The sequence below is a fragment of the Patagioenas fasciata genome, chromosome 4 (genome assembly GCF_037038585.1).
Source record: "Patagioenas fasciata isolate bPatFas1 chromosome 4, bPatFas1.hap1, whole genome shotgun sequence".
Classification (NCBI taxonomy): domain Eukaryota; kingdom Metazoa; phylum Chordata; class Aves; order Columbiformes; family Columbidae; genus Patagioenas; species Patagioenas fasciata.
In genome coordinates this window covers 8067820-8089595 of record NC_092523.1, presented here as the reverse complement: position 1 = coordinate 8089595, position 21776 = coordinate 8067820, and the positions used below count along the sequence as shown (strand labels likewise).

The window sequence follows — 21776 nt, the reverse complement described above, 5'->3', positions numbered from 1 at the left end:
CCCAGAGTTCCGTGACTTCTGTTTTCATCACATACTAGAAGTGAGTTCTTCAAACACGCCAATTTCGGAGTGTCCCCGGATGCCTTCGGAAAGCTCTGACCTTCCCTTTAAACATCAGCACATACGCAGAAATCTCCAAACTTTCTTTTTTTTTTTTAATGAAAAATCTTTACATTGTAACTACACACCAAGCAAATTTCATTTTTTGGCTGAAATTATAAGCATTCATTGGTTCCAGCCATAACTACAGGACAACAATAGGTGGATTAATATGAGAGGTAGAGTTCATTTTGCAGAAGGTATAAATCCCAACTTCACTACAAATCCTTACTAAAGAGTCAGTAATTATTTTATCTGTTTAAAATATAAGACAATGTTTTGATCAGTCCATTCCCAAATGTAAACCCTAAACTCTTCAATATACGGTTTCAGATATAAGTGCGTGGCTTTTTAAATTCGCTGAGAAAACTGCTCACACATTTCAGTACCAAATACCACAAAACAGCAACTTTGCATTTGATCTTATGTCAAAAATGGTTTAAAAAAGAACAAAAGTTATCTTTTCCATAGTAGCAATAAAGCTTTTGCTCAAAATTTCTGTAGTGTTCATGTGAGGGTTCCAACTTATGTAGCAGATGTAATATTTGGATCAGTCTCCACTCCGCACACAAGCTGAAGTATTTAGTTTATGACAACATCTCCAGCCACAAGTCTAGAAAGCCGTGAGAAGGAATGTGTGATAAAAATCCCTTATAGTTCACATGAACATTTACGTATTAAAATAAAAACCAGAATATTTCACATATGAAATGTGGATCTTTAACAAGGTTCAAACCCAAATAGAAATGATTAAAGCAATGCTTGATATTTTCAAATTCCCTATGAGCTATCCTCAAAACAAGATAATTAATGAAAAGTTAGTCTGAAGACAGGATTAAAAAAAGGATATTTGATTCAGATGAAAACAAAGGTAGCATTTTGAAGAAAGCTTCCTTAGTGGAAAAAAACAACAGCCATAAAATAGGCTATTTGTTCTAAAAAAACAGGTGATTCATAATATCATAAGATGCTGTTTATGTATTTTTTGAACATGCAAATGGTTTATTTTTAACTGCTTACTAGCATCAATATGGAACTGAAAATAGGCCAGTATGCCTCAAGCTATCAGTGGATTGTTGCCAAATGTATGTCCCAATGACAGTTTTAATAAGATTGACTATCTATACACATTACATGCGCAAGAGTACCATCTTCGCATTAAAAAGGCTTTGCTGATGCACTTTAGCATTCAGCAGTCTGGTAAGCATTCATTTAAACGACTCGTGTATGAAATACAATAAACAACTACTTAGGCCACTCTAAACCAACAGCTTTTAAAATACTGTGTTAGGCTTCCTTTCAATGACTACTCACATGCTGAAGGACATACCCTCAGCTTGCAACCTCACCTTCAGTGTCATTTAGGACACAGCTATAGAATTTAAATAGAAATGTGATAATGAACAGTTAGGAACAAAAAGCACAAATTAATCTTTTCCATTAATAAATTAGTTTGTTAAAGGTTCCTCTGTGGCGAATACACATTCCAGGGATCATCTGGATGTTGTGATTATCATTACACAAGTTGGGAACAAGTAACGTGTGAGGAGCTACAGGGTGGACAACAGGACCGGCAGGGGAAGAAGAAGAGGAGGTTGGCGTATTTCTGCATGGGGGAAACAGTGAAAAACACGTCAGTTGGCAGGAGCAGGACTAGAACACACCACAGTAACACTGCTGAATTGGAAACATGCACAGAAAGGAAAAATGAGGTGCAGGTGAAAAATGGGGCAGGGCAACAGGTTTTGATGGAAGCATCATGAAGAGAGACCTTTCCCCCTGCAGTAAATTCCTCTGCCTTGCACAAGGGGAGGAGTAAAGAGCTGCTGGTTACAACAATAGATCCTCCAGAATGAATGCAGAGTATATATAAACTGCACTGAAACCGGAGGGAGACAAATTACTAAGAAAACAGTGGATAGGTGGTGACAATACAGCAACATTGCAGTTAGTGAAAATCAATTAAAATCAGGCACAAATTAACATTAAGAGGCCTCCTTACTCTCTGCTCATAAAATAATGTTGTCTGAAGTTCATTAAGCTACTATTAAGTGTTATAATGCTACACACATTAACAGGATTACAGAGAAAACAAACAGAGTAATTGACAGAATGCACTACTCCAAAGCCAGCTGCAGAGCTGCTTGTTAGAAAAAAGCACAGCCAGCCAGCCAAACCACAGACTCGTCAACACAAAAGCCAGAAAAGTTTTTGTCTACAAAGTAAACACAGTATCCCATGGTGTACACAGACCAGCTTTCACATGAGAGCATCTTCCATGATCTCTGTCTAGCGCAGACCTTTTACCTGGTTATTTTTGAAATACCTCAGTAACTTACACTGATCATCTGTCAGAAGAACAACGTCTTTACCTAACAAGAGGAGATGTTGGTACTTCTTTCGGTGACTGGTCATAATGATTAAATCATGTTCTAACCTTGTGTCTGATTTCAAACTTGATTTTTTCTGACTTCTGATTCCACATACCATTTCACAGAATCACAGAATGTCAGGGATTGGAAAGGACCTCAAAAGCTCATCCAGTGCAATCCCCCTGCCGGAGCAGGAACACCCAAATGAGATTACACAGGAAGGTATCCAGGTGGGTTTGAATGTCTGCAGAGAAGGAGACTCCACAACCTCCCTGGGCAGCCTGGGCCAGGCCCTCTCACTGAGAAGTTTCTTCTCATATTTAAGTGGAACCTCCTGTGTTCCAGTTTGCACCCATTACCCCTTGCCCTATCATTGGTTGTCACCGAGAAGAGCCTGGCTCCATCCTCCTGACACTCACTCTTTATAGATCTGTAAACATTCATGAGGTCACCCCTCAGTCTGCACTAGATTATGAAGTTCCGTGGTATGTGATTTTTGCTCTCATACTTCACAAAAGCCCCCAGCCCTTTACATTTTCCAGTCATCTTCTCCCTCCACTTTTTCTAACAGCTTTCCTAAGCTGTGTTCACCAAAACGATACATATTCTGATATCAACTGCTCCAGAGCCAAATAGAAAGAAATGTTTTCTCTGCCTGCTTTTGCTCATGCACATAAGCCATTTTGGGCAGAGCCTCCTGGCTGCAGCTGGCGCTTCAGCTGGTTATTAACAAGCTGTTTGCCCAGCGCATCCTCTGCTCCTGCCTCAGCAATATTTGTCGCTCAGTAAATGGCTGCACCTTATCCAGCAGTACATTATACCACGCTAAGTACAGTAATAAATGACTACGCTAGAGTAGTGCGACAAAGCCTCTGGAGCTTAAGAGGCACCACTGGGCAGAAAACAAACCAAACAACAAAAAACCAAAATCAGCCTCTAGTCTCAGCTCTACCACAGCCATTTTCTGTTGTAGCCTCCTCTAGTAAAGACAACTAATCCTTTACCACCCGAGCATAAGCCCCACAGCTTTTGTCCAAGCAGGATCTGTCTGTATTAGCAGCTCCACGCTTTCACAGTGAACTCCTGTCATCTAGTACAGTAATAAGAGAAAGCGTTAAATGTAAAGTAACATTTACACTTTGAAGACATGTCTGGCAGGAAGAATGTACAATAAAAACAACCAATCTCAGAAGCAAAACTGAAACATAACCCTAACCTCTTCTATATCTAGGCAATCTACATAATTCTTCCTTCAGATAAAATTTAGATTCAAGAACCTTCCCCGAATCACAAGCCTTCCAGACTAAGTATTCTGTAATAAATTAACTCTTATGATACCCTACAGGTAACCTATTTTGACTAAGAGGAATGAAGAAATAGACATTCAACATCCCAGTACACTTCATGTTGTTGGCTTTTGAAGAGTCAAGTACTTTGTAATGAAAAAGTTTCTTATTTGGCATCAATCTTGCCTATTTCACACATACATAATTCTAATTCCCAGAGATGCTCAAGACAAACTGCAGATGTAAAGCCATTCAGGAATTACAGCACTTCGAAATTCAGATGAAGACATGCAGAGATTCATTATACCCACCTAGTAAAAGCTGCTGTGCCTACAGTAAGAACAGCCCAAACACATTTAAAGGAGTTTCTGAGTTGCGTCTACAGCTTAGTACTTGAAGGTAACTCACAACAGGCCCAAGTTAACACCCTGGCACCTTTAAATAAGGTGTGCCTGTTCTGGAGTTCTTCATATGTCATCTTCTCAGACATCTGTAGCATAGAAACAGTAATTTACAGGAGAGGGACACACTAAAGAGCTCCGGGAAAAAAAGACATCTTTTGCCATTCAGCAAGTCAGTTTGTCTGGGTTGTGTGTGACAGCAAAAGAAAGAATACATGCAAGCATTATGCTGAACATTATTCAGCTATTTAAAATTGAAGTGTTATGAATATAAACTTGTTTTGATTAATTAATGTAATACATATTTGAGTGTTTGCCTACAAGCCATTCTTGGACTACATGTCTTAACAAGGAAGATTTTTACAGGTACAGTGGTATGATTGTTAAGAGAAGTACTTATTCAGCTTTTAAGATCATAGAGCTTCCTTCACTCCAGTTTTTCTAAACATTCATATTTCTTACTGAAGCAATCACATATTACTAACATCCATCCTGCTCAAGTATAAAAGCTTACTGATCCAATGCTCTTGAACCATATTATGTGGCTTATTTGTTATAACTATTTCAGATTTAACTTTAGATTTAAGTTTCACTCATAGATTTTTTTTTAAGTTTTGCTCTAGATTTAAGTTTTCACTCCTAATTCACCTACTCATCTAAGGTAAATCTGAAAAGCCATTTCAGGCTTTTGGGGAGAAAACTGGTAGAACACAGCTGTATAAAAGCACATGCTTATTTTTTCCATGCACATAGTATCACTCTTAGTCTGCTATGGTGATAGTCTGATCTTTCACAAATTAGAATGCAGCTCAAACAGTGCTAAAAGCCTCAAAGGAGCACAGACCTGTCTCGAGAAACACAGAAGCAACGTCCTACCTGCACATTCCTCCTGGTATGAACATCTGCCTGCAGTTGTGGACATTCACTGACCATAAGCACCCTTATCTTGCACATCCGCCAGAGCAAGAATACCAGCTACAAAGACATGAGAAACTTGCAGTCCAGTGGGAGAGGCAAAGACAATCAGCTTCTTAAATATGAACCGTTCCTTAAAATCCAGGCAGCTACGGGTTCAACATCACTTGCTCTCCTCTATCAACAGCCAGGAGGTGAACTGCAGCGAGACCTAAACAAACCTAAGCCTGTCGTGTTTTCATCAGAACAGTATTCTCAGAAAGCATTTTTCATTCACTTTGAGTCAATACTGTTCCTGTTTGTGATGCTGAAATGGCAGCTTCAGTGGGATTTTGCTCTAGAACACACAAATCATTCAGCAGTTTTCTACCAAGGTCTCAGCTGAAGGATCCATTTCACAGTACTGAAGAACACTTTTACAAAGCACGGAAAGAACCTTTAACTTCGGTATTGAAAAAAAGGAGCAGTGACATAGAATAGTCTGACGAAGAGATCAAGTACTTGGTTAAAAGCCATGCAGCTTGACTTGAAGAACTGAGGTTTCTCTTATTCCAAAGGACATCAGATAATATTTCATGACTTTCCATAACAAAATTAAGGTGATGGAATGACACACTTTAATTTGTTGCAGCTATCTTTCCAAATACTCAAGATAATCTATTCAAAAGTTTCTAAACTATGAAAACTGAAGCTGTGTTTATGCAATAGAAAGAGAAGACAAACTGGACCAAATTGCAGAGAGGGGAGAACAAAGCGTAATTGGCCTTTTGCAGTGATCACTATTCTTTTCATTTACACTAATCAAAAATTTACTTTAAAAAAAACTGCTATACCAGTTTGAAAGATAATGAAATATTTTCATAATGGCTTTGCAATATCTGCCCTGTTTTGATACGCTCCAGGGAACACCCATCACCACAGATTTGGAAGTTCTGCTCTGGAAGAAAATCATTGACCAAAACTGAAGATCTGAACTCTCACTTGAAGAACACCGTTATCTTTTTGGGACTGTTGTCAATCAGTTTAATACTGCTTGAAGTGTCAAGAGGCCCTTCTAGTACAGCTCAACGTTCACAATGGTCAGATGTCTGCACAGAACTGTTGAAGGCAACGAAATACTCAATTTTTTCTCAAAAGCAAAGAGCACACTGTGGTATTAATACAAATGGCTAGTTAAGTGTCTTTGAAGGATGATGCACCTACTTAATTACTGATCTAAGAATATTAACTTGCAAAGCTCTGATTGGCAAGCATAATCTATGATGCAAGATCAAGTTAACTAGTTTTAAGCTAGTTAAAAGAATTATTTCAACCCAAGCTTTCTCATACCTGTAACCTTACACGTGTGGGTGTAGCAGTTCTCCTCTCCCTCAGGGGTTCATAGATCTCTAAATCATTTGTTCCCCACCCTAACACACTTGCTTTCAATATATGTGGTTCTTCACAGAAAAAAAACCCCAGCATTGCCATTTGTACAAGTTTTGTACAGCACAGGCATTAAGGAAAGGACATATATTCCTTTACTAAAACAAACTAAGCAAAGACTGAGGATTTACAGCATATGATAAGAGAAAACGGTAGCTTCAGAATCTGGGTTTGTTTTCAATCGTATATGCAAAAACCATAATGGCTATTAGGTAATTAAGTAAAGAACATAAGGACACTTCACATGTTTGTTTTCGTTTTGTTTTTTTTCTTTTCCGTAGCCTATTAAAAAAGGGGCTAGAAAAAGCATGAAATTTAAAAGACAACAACGCCTAAGAACAGCAAACAAGGCACTATATACCTAACCTAATTATAAAACTTACCTACAACCAGCAATCGAGCTCCTACTGGAACACCACATTTCCAAAACTAGATTTGCCCTTCAATTAATGGCACAGAAGTAAGATAATATTTAATGCAGCAGGACATGAACAGCAGAGCTTAAGTTAACAGACAACCCTGCCAGCTAGCTGAATATATGAATCTGCAGGTGAAAATATGCATTTTTATATTGATGTTGCACTCCAAGGTCACACTAGAGTCAAAATAAGATCATTATTAAGTGTAACAAGCTGATCATGATGAGCTTCATTGGTATGCAATAACAAAAACATAACATGTAGTTCGGATCTTCAATCCAAACTGTTTTCCACATCATTAGTGAGCCAGAAGACAACAAGAAGTCCACAATAGAATCCCTTCCACTCCGTATTTACTTTGGCACAAACATGACATTTCTGTCCTTGGCCGTCAGCTCTTATTTTAATATTACTCACATCTTGGTTTAATTTCCCAAGCAGCATTATTTTTCTTTAAAGACATATTGCACACATTCCATATTTGTAGTTTAATTCTTATATTGCCATATAAGATTATGCTTTATATATACACTACATGCCAGAAGTTATTCCTACGTTGAGTTAGTTCATAACTCTGATATTTTAACTTCCCTATAATTTTTCACATCTACCATTTCTTTCCATAGCTGTTTGCTTCCTCGTTTATAACCACAGCTTTTAAGCGCTTATCTTCCATGACAAGAATTCGGGAATATCATTCCTCTGAAGGCAGTTAATTTAGAAAGCAGACTAGAATTTGTCACAGCCCATCAATAACTATTAGAACTGGACACTACAGCACAGTCTATCTTTGAGCAAACTGTCTGCTGTGTATTATTGGCAAACAAAGGAATGATTTAATGGTTTGCTTTTGGCCACTGAAACAGAATATTTGTGAACTGTTTCCGCCCATGAAGTACTTTAGCAGCTCCACAGGTCTCTTAGCATTCAGAAGCCATGCAAGGAACTTAAGCAGGCTGAGACATGCTCCTAAGACTGGTCTAACAGCTACAGAAAGGTGCTTACTCTGGGATCCACAAAACGCAACTGAAATGGAAAGAGCTGTTTCCTTCACCCTTTGCAAATCCTGGCAAAGGGCACTCCTAGCCATTGGGCCTGCAATCACAGAAAGAGAACGACAGAATGATTGAGACTGGGACCTCCAGAAGTTGTGTGGTCCCACTGCCCAAAGTGGGGTATCTACAACAGGTTACTTAGGACTTTGCCCAGTTCAACCTGGGTTTGAGTATTTCGCAGTACAGGGAGATTCCACACCCCAGTGTGTCTGCTGGGGAGCCCAGAACTAGGTACGGCACTCCAGCTAGGGCTGACCAGTGTGGGATCACCACCCTTCGCCTGCTGATGATGCTCATCCCAATGTGAGTTGTTTTTGCCACGGGAGCACACGGTTGGGTCAGGCTCAACTCATCCACCAGCCTCACCTCTGCCTGGTGGGTAAATTGAGCAAAACCTCACCTTTCTTCAGGTTCTTACTTAGAGTATAGTGCCTACCCAGTGATAACAATATTGGCTTGATATACATATATATTACATAAAAAAGACATGACCAGGTCCACTGTAGAGCAATAAGTTTCTGAAACCTGTAGTAGTGGAGACATCAAAATTACAGTTGATACTACAGTAAACAGAAAGATTACTTTGGATGAGAGAAAATATCATGATACTTTGTAATCGCCACAGCAAAGTCACATTTATAAGCATTAGCAAACATTTTGGTGCTCATATCCTTCAGCAAGAAAGGAACAATAAGAAACAGAGAAGCTGTCTAAACCAGCAAAAAGACAAATTCTGTATAATGATCAAGTTTCAGTATCTTACCACTGTAAAAGCTGTTCACAGTGAGTCTCACCATACAGTAAGAAAAACTGAGTACAATGCTGAGAGACTGCAGGAAGCCTTTTCTCGTTTGGACAAAATGTAAACCTTAATGTTGAGGAAGATACATGATTTTAGCAAGCTAGAAGAAATAGGGCCTCAGCACAGTCAACATGTGCAACTAAGTTCTGTATTATTCAAGTTACTTTGATGTTATACAAATAAAAATACTTAGGTTTGAAGGCAGAAGTTAAATAAGCTTATTTAAAACTTTTTTTTTTTTTTAAACCAACACAAAGCTTCTGTTCAGCAAAAGGCATCAAAAATTTTGAGGCTTCACAAGTGCAATGCTTCATACCACAGTCTTGCAGCACATCATGATGCACTTATATGCTCATGTCTAAGCCAAAGCTGAGCATTACTTAACCAGGCATAATAGAACTTGCTATGAAAGTGAAAATATTTCCACAGTGCTTTTTCAGCAGACCTAGTATGGACGGTAATGTGATGATTCAGCAGTAGATGAGCTCCTGCTCAAAACAGAGGGAAACATCTACCAGAAATGGAAGAACTGCTGACCATTCAGCTGCAATCATCTCAGACTAATGGTCTTGGGTTTTGATTGCCATGCACTGGCTATCTTTAGTGAGGCACAGCAGCCTCTTCAGTGAGTTTCTTCAGGACTATTTCCTATTTACAGTTTGTAACCCACTTCTTCCCCTTTCCCACTCAACCTCTACGTGCTGTTTCCTTTTTGATATTTACTGAAATCGCTGCTGTGGTTGAACAGGACCAAACTGGTACAGCAGGTAAGGAGTAACTGAGACACGTGACAGATACGCTCGTTCTACAAGATAAGAACAGGTACATATGCTGTAGTTTGACACCAGTAACAAAAATCTCTTCCCTCAACTAGCTCAGAAATATGTGGTCAACTATGCCACCTAAGAAAGGCAAAATATGTAAGTCACATAACACAACTAAACTCTTGGCAGATTTCAGCCAGAAGAGTTGCATACTTTCTGGAATTAGGAACATCAAAAGAACTTGACATCCAAGAATAACTGAGGATCAAATAGCAAATGCTACCCAAAATTAGCCAACCAAGATTTCTCTAAATAAACAGTGAATTCTTTAAAGAATCAGCTTTAATGTCTTTGTGGCTGTCAAAGGACCACGGTGTGGATTCACTGCTCTGCACAAAGAGGCTACACCAAGATGCACAAACTCCAAACTATCATTGACAACGCATTTCAAAAAACTTCATAAGCAATTACAACAGGGAAGCAAAACCAAGTAGGATAACCAGAGAAAAGGAAAGCACAACCACAAAATCATAGATGGCGAAATAAGCAAAAGAGCAAAATGTTTCCATGGATAATGCAAAATGTACTCAGTACTACAAAAAAAACATCCAAATTGTATGAAGATTTGTTTTCCAAACTGTAATTCAGCTTTCCTTTGGATGCATCATTAAGAAGTAGGGTGATACAATAAAGCAGTTGTTCCTGCAATCAGGATCTGCTATTCTGCTCAGTTTGGTCACCTACATGTATCATCTAAGTGCAATGAAACAGATGGGAAACTCCACCAACTGCTTAATCAGCAGCCTAAAGGCTTCTAACAAGAAATTCTGTGTGACATTTGAGAATTATTCTAAGTTTTAATAGGGCAAGGTGTTTATTTAAAAGCATTTAATTTGTGACTAAAAGTTTTACCTTCAATTTTGACATAGTTCATACATTGAAATAAAATTCCTGTCAAGTAAGGTGAATGAACTCAGCCCTAAGAAGATTAACAGATAAACATTAGTAATAAAGGCACGTTAATACATAAAAATAGCTGCTACAGGGCTAAACGAGCTTGTTCTTGTTTGCCAACTCCCTCTTTGCTACCGTTTTGTTAGTAAGTTAGTGCACATCGCTACTAACCTCAATACCACTTTGTCTTGCTAGTTTTACAGCTGTATTGTAGTAGCCACAGCGTAAAAGATGTTCCACCATCATACGATCCATACGTTTCTTCTTCCACATGTTTGCAGCAGCTGGCTGGTCACTACTGTGTTCTTTCAGATGTTCAATCCTACGTTTGCAGAGTTTTGCACTTTCATCTTCAGCCTGGATTGATTCGACCGCCTAAAATGTATAAATTAACAGGAATAAATAAGAGCTATACATTTTCAATTTGCTTCTAAAGCAAAATAGAGTAAGAAACGTTTGCAGGTATTCATTACATATTATACAGTTATTTCCAATAGCATTTCTCCCATTTAGAAAGACAGTGCACAAGTTTCAGTGTGGCTGGTCCAGTTCTGAGATGTTCTTGCATATAAATAAGTTTTGACTATTTAACATTAAGACTATATGCAATTTTTCCTGCTTAATGTGCAGTTAGTCCCAAAACAGCAACTGCTGTAAGTGATATGTTGCTGTAAGTGTAGAGCTTTGTTTGCATTTATCTGGTCCAAGGAGTTGAAAAAAATGAATTTCCACCTCTAACCTATGCATGGCTTCTTCTTCAAGCAGCTGTCCAACTCAATTAGTTCTACTGAGGAGTGATGCACAGTAAACCAACATTACTTCTAATACACTGGAGCCGTTTTAATCAGTCATGCAGTAATGAAAATTATATAAACATCTGGCCTCTTGGCACCTTTAATTCAAGGATCTTAGAGTAGTTTTTAAAAAATAATCAGCTTTGTTAGACTGGTATTATTTTACTTACCTCTGCTACTTTTGGATCTACTGTTAGAAGCATTACTTAGGAAAATAAATTTGTCCAGACAAAGCAGAATCACGTTTGGTTTTTCCTTTTTGCCCAGTGCAAAACACACACCCCAAAATATCTCCACAACATCTGGGGTTTTTTCAATTAAAAAACCAAACACTCAGGTCATGCTTATTTTCCTTCAACCTTAAAGACAGGTGATCGATTAGTTACTCTGCAAATTTTAGCAGGCTATTTTATTACAGATGTATCACAATTCAAAGCTAGCTGACTCAGGATAAAGCATGTGACAATTGTGGGTCATGCCAGGCTATGGAACACAAGAAAGCCTGCAGTACTTTTATATGCTTACTAAGGAAAAAAACAAACCCAGAGATGAAGGAGGCTTAGAACCTTTCCCATCTCTAATATATCAGCAGTGATGCAATTTCAGGTTAGGCTGCCTTATTTGTGGTGACTTTAAACTCACTGGCTTGTGTTTGAATAACTGCACAGCTACGGCAATAGGAAAGTCCACACAGATTCGCCAAGGAAGCACAAATCAAAGAAATGTGCCTTTGGCTGCCCCCTTCACAGCTCATGCTGGCACAGCTGCCCCCCAGCACTCAAGCTACACAGGCTACAGAGTCAGCCCTGGAAGCACAGGGTGGTTCTAATAGCTTCGACCATACATGCTCATTTACAGACAACTTCTGGAAGGATCAATATTTGAAAAGCAAAGTGTAATAAATAAAGACTTGTGCAAGAAAAGCATTTGGCCCAATTAAGCCTGGGTCTGAACATACCCTTGATAAAATTCAAGTACCTAGAACTCTAGTCACTATCCAAGATCATATTTTACTAAAACTCATGTAAACATGAGTTATTTTTATTACTGAAGTCTGAGTTACTTCTGTTACTGAATTTATCTTTATTTTGTAATATATGATGTGGAGATCAGTATTTTGTTTCAGTTATAAACTGAGTCTCTTCCTATTCAGCAAACATCAGCTGAAGCCAAAACTCACTTTCACATGTTAGATGTCTGCAGTGTTATCAGATGTGAAGGCAACCTCAAGAATTATCCTGAGTACAACTAGGAGAATTCAAGGCAGCCAGGCACAAGGGTTGAGTCCCTTCTCATTGCAAACGACTCTCCTTATATGGTTTTGTATCTGGACTTACACAGCTCTTGCTGTTTTTTTGATCCTTCTAGTGCATTCAGAGAGGCTACAGATCCTTTTCAAAACCCTCAGAATCAAGACTATCTGGACTTGCCCTGTTGGACATTAATCAAACTTGAGTGAACAAGCATATTAAACAGGATACGAAAGGAAAAACCCAAAGGTCTCAGTTCCCTCAGGATCAGTTTCAGAACCCAAGAAACTTGCTGTGTTGAAAACCTCTTTTTTTAAGAGTGAGTAAGGTGTTAAATCAAGGAACCATCTAATTCTATTATGGCCATGTCAGCAGTTCATCAGATTCTTGTCTAAACACAGGAGGAGACAGAGATCCCACATGGGTCCAAAGGCCCTAAAGAAAACAATCATTTTGCTAAGGGGAGAGATGACAAAGACAGTTGGAGTTGATGGTTTGGAGCAGAAACAAGACCTTTGTATTTCTGACGACTTTTACTGTTAAACAGATTTTTTTTTTGCCTTTTGTTCTTTCTAAGCAGCTATAAGATTCCCCACAGTCTTTCAGGCAGTCAAAAACAAATGAGCAATTACACTAAAATGGAGCCTTGCACCCAAAACATTCAGCAATGCCTTCAGACACACCCCCGCAGTCAGCAAAGGTTTAACAAGTAAATAACTTACTACTCCACATCATTACTACACACCTACAAGCAAAATCTAACACCTCTTTCAGAAATAGCAGTAATTTCTTTCTGTAAGTAACAGAGAAGTGAAGAAAACATATCCTTCAAGACCTCTAAGCCTCATAAACCAAAGATGAAAACAGCAATTAGATTTATGAAGTCGTCTGCAGATCAGCTTTTCAACACCTAGCTAACCTGTTCAAGCAGAAAACCCCAAATCAGCACACATGACAGTGTTATTTTCATGTTACAAACCTCCAAGGTATTTTGACGCTTCACTTGACACAGTCTCAAGATTTATATCTGTCGGTTATTTCATTTACGTTTTAATGAAATGACTCTGCTACCATTTGTTTTGTCTATTTATTTTTGGAGAAGCATTGCTCTAAAGGCAGGCAACAGAGCTATTTTCATTTTTCTGCAATATTTGTTTCGAGTAAGCGTTCTGACGACTCTCAGGGTGAGTAATATCCCCATCCAAAATAAGGATGGCTTATACTACATAGTTTGTTTTTAACTCATTCTTCTTAAAAGCTGTGGTAAAAGCATCAAAGTCTGGCTGTATTTCACACAAGCATTCAAGCCTAACAGCTAGAGGCAGGTCATCCTGCTAAACTTTGTTTAACATGCTTTTAGTAATATTTCCTAGGAACCTTCCCAACTACAGGTTTAATGTTTATATAAAAATGTTCAAGTCGCAATCCAGGACAACTCACACTTTCTTCTGCAAAGAAGCCTTAACATCACATGCAGCTACCACCACTGGAGTGCAAAGATTTTTTCAGACTCTTCTTCTACCCGTTTTCCCTCCTTGAGTGATCAATTAAAGCAACCGCACAAACCTTTCCATTAGACAAGCAGGAATTGATATAAATCAATTCATTTTGCTGCTATTTCTTTCCTGTGGGTAGATAAATTCATTTTCAGGACCATAAATACAGTTACATTTTGCCTCTCAACAGAGTTTAATTATACTTAGTCATGGAACACCAATTCTTAAGTGCAGCGAAGCAAGACACAGTAAGTTCTGGTGTTTTGCTGTGCAATCTAAGGCCTTTGTTTACAATGCCAGTAATACCTATATCTCAAAAAGAAAATTCCAGCAAACAGCATTGCAGAAAACTACTTCTGTTGACTTTGCAAAGACAAAGCAATCACAAGGTAGAACACCACTTACCTTTCGTTTCAGAACACTGAGTTTTTCAACTACTCCATCCAGGAGACTAACAACTGAATCCACAGCAGGACAACTGCTCAGTGTCTTCTCCAGCTCTGCCACAACCATTGTAACGTGGCTGGTCTCTCGATCGATGTTTTTCTGTGCAGCTCGAAAACGTTTGTTCAGTGTTTCGTATGGCACCTGAGTGAGAAATATCAAGTCATTAGAATTTCTCTATTAATAAAGTTAGGTCTTCTAGAGTTTAAAGAGACTGATGATTTTATCTGATGCAGCCAGAACACCTGGGTTCCAGGACACTAGAGGTCATTAACTGAACTTGAGTTCTCATATCAAAGCCCTTATTTAAGTTGTCTCAGCAAGGAACTAACACACTTCAAAGATTATTAAAAAAACAGTGACAGGAAATACAAGCTGGCAGAGTCTTTTCTGATCCCAATTTCACCGATCCTGCTTTGACTGTATAGCAAGCACAGATGGAAACAGTTCAGGGAGAACAAAGCAAAAAGGAAAGCTACAAGTTCACTACAAATAAAGAGATCACCCTTTACAACACAGCTTTAAAGTTTACATTTCTTTCCTTCAGGATTTCGTAAAGGAAGAGAAAGCTACCTTTGAGGAAGCATGTATAATCCATATGGGTTACTGAAAAATTTACACCAATGGTTATTCAGGAAATCTGATGGGTCTCCTACCTACTTCCGCTCAGGAGGACTATTTTTTAATATTAACTCCCCCAGAGCTATAATGAACACTAAGAGAAACTCCATGTAAGCTTTATTTTGGTGACAAAAGCCTATCCTGTACAACTAGGTTTGTTAGATTCCTCTGGGGCTCCATTCCTCAGCTTAGAGACTGGCCAGTCTCAGAGGTCTCCTGTCCTACTTGTCCCATGCCTCCATGGGACAGTCACATCAAAACTGCTACTGGTGGACATTAAGAAAACATATATAGGAGTAGTTTACAGCCTGCTCAGATTTTAGGGTGCTGAATGATTTGGGGAAAGCTTACAGTGAATATTAAGCTGCTCCTATCATGTTACTTCTATTAGTGACAGCATAAGCAATTTAGGCAGGAAGTTCTATTACTTCACAGAAACTGGAATTTTGGAACTAAAAACATTCCAGTGTTACACACTTAATTCATTCACATCTTTTATCTTGAAAAAGTCCACAAGAAGTTCTTTCATGTAGCTGTAGTAATCTTGATTGCTTTTCCATTAATCAAAGGCATAATTTAGCTAGCAATCAGATTACATGTATTAAAGGTAAAACAGGAAAAGCAAATCAGTGTTCTGTTTGGTACATATCACATAGATGTTTGATTAGAAATTTTTTAAATATATCACTTCCAATCAATTACATCAAGATTGCCTCCATTTTCCTTCCTTCTCATCATTTGCATGCAAGAAATTCTCCCCAGGGTCCACTCTCCTTTTGGGCTCTATTAGGAGAGCAGTTACTACATAACCATTGCAATTCATTAGAGATGCACCAAGAAACAGTTTAGGTTCAGAATAAGGAAGATGAGACAACAGTTTAGGTTCAGAATAAGGAAGATGAGCCAAAGTACTTGCTTTCCAAAACTTAGTATGATCTATAATAGGCTGGTCTTACTTGTGGTAGAAGTATAACACAAGGATACTCCTGATACGATACAAAAGGGTTCCTCTTCCTTTCAGAAAGACTGAAAGGATCTATTTAATGCTTTCTGGCATCTCAAACTAAGACCTAAACAAGTGACAGAATAAGCCTTTACCCCAAGAAGTAAAAGCTAAAACAGTTACTTTCCTCATACATCCTCCCCTAAAATCCCAGCACCACAGCCCCCCAAAACTCAAACCTCATAAAAGATTACAATTAACAGGCTTCAACACCTGATTGTCTATATAACCATTTTATATTCCATCTTTAGCTCTTATTTCCTTTCTCCATTTCCACAAAATTGTAGAAAGTTTAAAACCCCCATAGATAGAATGGATGTTGCGGGGGGCAGGGCATTATTTTGACACCTCATGCTTTTAAACATAAAAGCTTATTTCCAACTTCAAGACTTGATGCCAGATACCATTGACTCAACTTCTTCCCTTCTCTTCCTCCCCGCATTTTTCTTATTTTTCATTGAAAAACGTTTCTGTCAGTTACTTGCATTTACTGAAATTAATTTCTCCAAGCACTTTGCTAATAAGCTTTCTGCACCACACTGAAAAGCTTCATCAATCACGACTTTAAGCTTCTACTGATCTGAGGTGTTTGTTTGATGCTTTTGTTAAATTCAGAGCAGTCAGTTGAACCGCACACACAGATCTAGTCAGCTTGAAAACAAACAAACAAAATCTTAGCTTTAATCTCCTTTTCCCCCAGTTTCTTATCTGCACACGAGAGCAATAAGACTTCCCGTTTCCCATGCTCTGTCTCTGTACCGTGCAAATTTCTGGCACAGTTTGTGTTCATATGACATTTAGAACAATTGGACTTTCAGTTTCAGCTGGCATCATTATATATAGCTTATATTTTGTCTAGGTGCAACAGGCCTTCAAATCTTGTTTTATCCATATTTGTTTTTCCTCCCTCAAAAATGATGTGAATATCCTGTGTGGAAGAGGTTACAAGTTGAACTGGTTTACTATATACTCTGAAGGTAAATACAAATAAATATGTTGCTAAACATAATTTTAGTGTACCATAACAAGAGAAAATACTTTAAAGGTACAACGAAATTATTTGCACAACTGAAACCGACAGTAAATACTCTTTACCAGTTTTTCATAATTTGCATTTTTCTTACTATAGAGCCAGCAGTTTTTAGAGAATATTTGTAAATGGTATCTAGGTACAGCTTTTACATCAACTTTACAGGATGAAATTCTACAGATGCCAAAAATTGAGAAATTCCAACAGCTATGCCCCTTACCAAGAAAGCATCTTCTCTAGACACTGCATCTTGATCCACTGTTTCTTTTGTTGCTCATACAGTTCCTACACTCCAAAAGAGATTCCATTCCCCAGTAGAAGTTTGCTTTACCACAGAATTCTTCAAAAGTTACAGGCACTGTACCAATAAGTTGTGTGGGTTGTTTGTGTGGTTTTTGTTATGGTTTTGTATTTTTGTGTGTGTGTGTGTGTATTCTTCATCATGATTTACTCCTATTTTCAGGTACCATAGCGATAAAACAGTGGACACCAGACTTGTTGGACCAAGAGACAGCTGCAAAATTTATATCGCATTAGTTGCCACAAGCCTATTGAAGACTTCCAGTTTTTCCTGCTAGTACCATTCTGTGACCAAGCTTGGATTACAGTTATTCTTTAAGAACAAGAGTGGCTAACGGAACTCGGCCTAGGGGAGCATTACCTTCAGGACAAAAAGATAACCAGCTACTAAACTGAAATAAAGCAAGAAGAACCAACCAGAACGTATTCTGTAAAAGCAAAATACCAACTTGTCCCACTCATTAGAGCTTGAAAAACCACAACTCAGTTGGCTCATACCATGAGCATACAAGACGATACAAAGCAGAGATGTAAAATATTAGCGGGTGGCACATTTAAATCCAGCGTCACCAAATAGATTCTGCTTCTTGTGTCCATCAGCTTCCACAGCTGCAGACAAATTATTCAACTTCAGCATGTAGTAAACCAGGTCAAACTTAAATCTAATGAAAAGGAATTTGAATTAAGTCAGAACAGCCTACACAAGGGGTAAAATTAGTATTAATAACATGAGTTTTTCCAAGATGAAAATTGTGAAGGTAAGTCTGTTTGACTAGAGGCTTCTGCAAGTGTAGTGTATGACTGTTCACAGGTGCTAAGTGCTATCCGAGCCGCAGAGACAACTGAAAAACCTGATCCAGGTATTTTTTGCTTCACTCTGGTTTTTGAAGGCCAGAAAACTCTGGTGTGCTGTCCCAAACACGCTCCAACAACCTCTAGCTGTGGTGATGACTTAGGAGAAAATCCTTTTGGATGTAAAAGCTTGAACTGCTGGAAGAAGGGGAAGGACTGCCCAGGAGAGCTATAGCCTGGCTGTTTGGCTGAGTGGAGCAAGTAGAAAACAGCAGGGCTGAGAATACCAGGGGTAGCTTTTAAGCTTACACTTAGGAGCTCAAGTATGATGTCGATTCTCTGGCCTTCAGCCCAAACACAGTCCTCTTCCAGTCCCTGAATGCCAATAAGGTACCGAGGCAAGACTGACTAGTTCTGAAATCATGAAGTGGCCAAAACTGCTCAAATCGTATAACTGTAGATAATATTTCTTTAAATAAGACACATCAAATTCAGCTTGAAATACCACTAAATAAAGTGACATTATCTACTAAACATATTACCACAAAAATAAATTTTTCAATAAGCCATTCACTTACTAAGTGATACCACTTTCCTGATTTTTCTGAATACATATTCAAACTAGGAAATAAAAACAAGTATCAAACGCTTGTATATATTGTACCCTGATGATTAGCAAACTATCTATTATACTTCCCAAGTGTTTATTATGTCTGTAAAAAATATTTAAAGAAATATAAATAATAACAAGTTAAACCAGTCAATCCTCTACACAGCATCCCACAATGCATGCACATCTACCTTTGTTTTTACATTCATTAACATTTTAATAAGGCTCTTAATTTTTCTTTTAAGTTTTTCCCGAATGTACCTACATGCACACACTTGGTACTCCATCCATAAAGTGAATATAGAGAAACAGACTGCTCATAATCCTCTACAGGCTCAGAGAAAACTGGCTTTAAGAAACATGCCATGAGAACATACCATCTATAGCCTTTAAGAATATATACGGGGAGAGCAGAATGGAAATTATTTTCCCCTCACAGAAGTTCATTAATTGTAGCGATCAAAGCTTTAAAAGCTCTGCTACCTCAATGGTACTTATGGTGGTGGGAGCCAGACAACTTGACTGGACTTCTCACGCTGGTTTTAGTACCTTGAGTTCCACTAAGCAGATTAATGGCATCTCGAGAACAGGGCAATATTTTAACCTCCACACACACTCACAGCTTCCAGGGCAGACACAGTCACTCATTAAACACCTGGTGTTTCCAAACAAAGTGAAGACATACACTGCCAAAGGGCTCCCTGCTTGGGAGAAAGTATAAGATAACAAAAGAAATACAAACTGTGACAAGATCTTCTTTGCAGAGGTGTTCTAGTCCTCCAGCCACAGAGGAAAAGCATTCTGAGCCACACCTAGAAATCCAGCACTTGTTACCATTATGGCTATCATATATATCCAGTTTATTCAACTAGAGTTCAAACTAATAAGCAACTGTAATTATAAGGGCTTTATAGACAGATGAACAGCATAAGGAAGATGAAGAAAAGCATCTATAAAATTGAGTTTGTGACCTAGCAACAAAGGACAACAGAAAGTCTCAGTTTTAAATGCCTTCTTTGTATTTACTGGTAAGTTCTTCTCCTAAGCCTTCCTGATTGTACATGAGCAACCAAGTCTGGGGAGAGAGGTATTATTATACAAGAAGTCTAAATCAAGCTGAAGATATATAGGTACATAGGACTGAAGGGAGGGAGCTCACCAATGATGTTGTCAAGCTGCTGTCACGGTGAGCAAGGAAAGTCCTCAGTGAATGAAAAGGGCAAGTTTCTTGCCTCTCTTCCAAAAAGAGAAACTGGAAGATCATGGAAACTACAGGCTGGTACGCCTCATCTTGGTTCTCTGATCTTGGAATCAAAAAAAATAAAACAAACACACACCAAATAGTGTCAGATGGAAGCCATTTCCAAGCTTATAAAGTTGACTGGGAATAGTCACCCTAAATCTGCCATAAGCAAATCAAGCTTGACAATACTGTTTGCTTTCAGTGATGAAATTACTACCTCTAAATGAGAGGAATGCACCAGCCGTCTTTCATGCTAAGTTTCACAAGGCTTTTGACATGGTCTCTTGCACTGTCTTTGCAGCCAAACTGGGGAGATGTAGACTGAATGACTGGAATACAACAGGGGTTATGGACTGACTGGACAGCCAGGCTCAAAGAATAACAGTGGCTCAAAAGCTAGTTAAGGCCAATTACAAGTACTGCTTGACTCCTGAGGAATGTTATCAGCTCAAACATGCACATCTTCAACCATCTGCACCATGGAACAGAACACACAATCAGAAAGCTCACATAGGACATCAAACTGGTGGAGTGCTTGATAATACAGGGTGGTAGAGCTGCCATCCAGAAGTAATGACAAGCTGGAGAAAACACACCAAGAACTTTCTGAAATTAGATCAAGGTAAAAACCAAAGCCCTGCACCTGGCACAAAACCACCCCATCCATTAGCAAAGGCTGTGGAATAACTGACTAGGGCCACTTCTGAAAAAGATGATGTAGAGGTTCTGATGGAGAGCAGGTCAGACATGAATCAGCAACAGACTCCTGCGGTAAAGAAAATTAACCACATAACAGGCCACATTACCAAGACCAAAGGCAGCAGGTTGAGAGGAGTGACTGTTCTCTATGCTCAGCACTCACGCAGATTCATCTGGAATACTGAGTCTGGTTTTCGGGCCACCCCCCCACCAAAGAAGAGATGTTGACAGACTCGAAAGAGTCCAGAAAGCTGCCACCATGATGGCCAGCTTGTTGGAGGATACAAAATCCAAAGAGAGACTGAGAGGAACAGGCTTGTTTCACTTGAAGGCTACAGGGAGTTGGGAACAGCACAATCTGATTTAAGTCTTCTGCTGCCTAAAGGTGAAGGTCATAGATAAGAGCTGGCCAGACTTTTCCTCAGAGTTACACAGAGCAAGGAGGAGGCAGAGTTGACAACTGGCAGCCAAGAAAATTCCAGCTGGACACAAGGAAAAAAATCTTTTAACCAGGAGAGTCAGTAAGCACAGAAACAGCAGCCCAGAAAGGTGGTAGGATGTCCACCCTTGGAAGCTTTAAGAACTAGGGAGGACCCTGAGAAAATAAAGTTAGCCCAGACTTGAGCGGAACCCTGAACTACACTGTTTGCAGAGGCCCATTCCTACCTTACTTTTATGAACTGGTCTAGAAACAGACTGGATCACAGATTCCCATTGCTAATTTAGACATCAAATTCATCTCTACATGAAGATAAGAATAGCCATACCAAGTAAGGCGAGAAGTCCCTCCTTTGTCCCTATCCTTTCTCTGACAATAGCTATAAATGGATGGTACTTGGGGAAAAAAAAAAAAAAAGGAGCAAGAAAATAAAGTTACTAATCCCAAAAAGTCTCTTTGCGCTTCTTGAGCCAGAGGTGGGAGTTTCATAGTAGAAACACCACAGGGTGTTTCTCATCCACGAACTCTGCTGGTGGTTGTTGACCTGTAGAATTTTAGTGCTG

At 38.8% G+C, this 21776-nt stretch overlaps 1 protein-coding gene across 6 annotated transcripts in view; it reads right to left on the bottom strand.

Moving 5' to 3' along the window:
- MAEA (macrophage erythroblast attacher, E3 ubiquitin ligase) overlaps window positions 1–21776 on the bottom strand; it is a 52786-nt gene that overhangs the window by 20642 nt on the left and 10368 nt on the right. For all 6 annotated transcript variants that reach the window (XM_065837303.2, XM_065837302.2, XM_065837304.2 and 3 more), the window contains 2 exons: window positions 14438–14620; window positions 10664–10867 (listed from right to left, as the gene is read on the bottom strand). In XM_065837303.2, coding sequence (XP_065693375.1) covers window positions 10664–10867; window positions 14438–14620 — 387 coding nt within the window. The remainder of the gene's footprint in view (window positions 1–10663; window positions 10868–14437; window positions 14621–21776) is intronic.